This window comes from Lethenteron reissneri, chromosome 34 (genome assembly GCF_015708825.2).
Source record: "Lethenteron reissneri isolate LAM-NWPU_2019-01 chromosome 34, ASM1570882v1, whole genome shotgun sequence".
Classification (NCBI taxonomy): domain Eukaryota; kingdom Metazoa; phylum Chordata; class Hyperoartia; order Petromyzontiformes; family Petromyzontidae; genus Lethenteron; species Lethenteron reissneri.
The window spans coordinates 840,193-840,804 of NC_083812.1; the positions used below are offsets into that span (position 1 = coordinate 840,193).

Consider the following 612-nt stretch of genomic DNA (forward strand, 5'->3'; position numbering starts at 1 on the left):
CTAAGAGGCAGCGGAGGGGTCGTCTACAAGGGGAGAGAGATCACCGCAGGGCCGACCAGTGGCAGAACCGTTCCGGGTTGGGCAAGGCGAGCAGAACCATCGTCTTTATTGAGACTGCAGGACGAATCCGATGAACTTTAAAGCTCTTTTTCACAGATGTCCCTGACCCTGCGGCCCTCCCCCCACCCACTTTGTGCCCACTGCCCCCCTCCCCCCACCCACTTTGTGCCCACTGACCCCCTCCCCCACCCACTTTGTGCCCACTGACCCCCTCCCCCCACCCACTTTGTGCCCATGCCCCCCTCCCCCCCCCACTTTGTGCCCACTGCCCCCCCCCCCCACCCACTTTGTGCCCACTGCCCCCTCCCCCCACCCACTTTGTGCCCACTGCCCCCTCCCCCCACCCACTTTGTGCCCATGCCCCCCTCCCCCCACCCACTTTGTGCCCACTGCCCCCCTCCCCCCACCCACTTTGTGCCCACTGCCCCCCCCCCCCACCCACTTTGTGCCCACTGCCCCCCTCCCCCCACCCACTTTGTGCCCACTGCCCCCCTCCCCCACCCACTTTGTGCCCACTGCCCCCCTCCCCCCACCCACTTTGTGCCCACTGCC

General features: G+C 67.2%; 1 protein-coding gene across 1 annotated transcript in view; it reads right to left on the minus strand.

The window, feature by feature from the left end:
• PPA1 (inorganic pyrophosphatase 1) overlaps window positions 1–612 on the minus strand; it is a 17,841-nt gene continuing 17,229 nt past the window's right edge. The window contains exon 7 of the mRNA XM_061564823.1: window positions 1–23. Within this exon, the coding sequence (XP_061420807.1) occupies window positions 1–23 (23 nt within the window). The remainder of the gene's footprint in view (window positions 24–612) is intronic.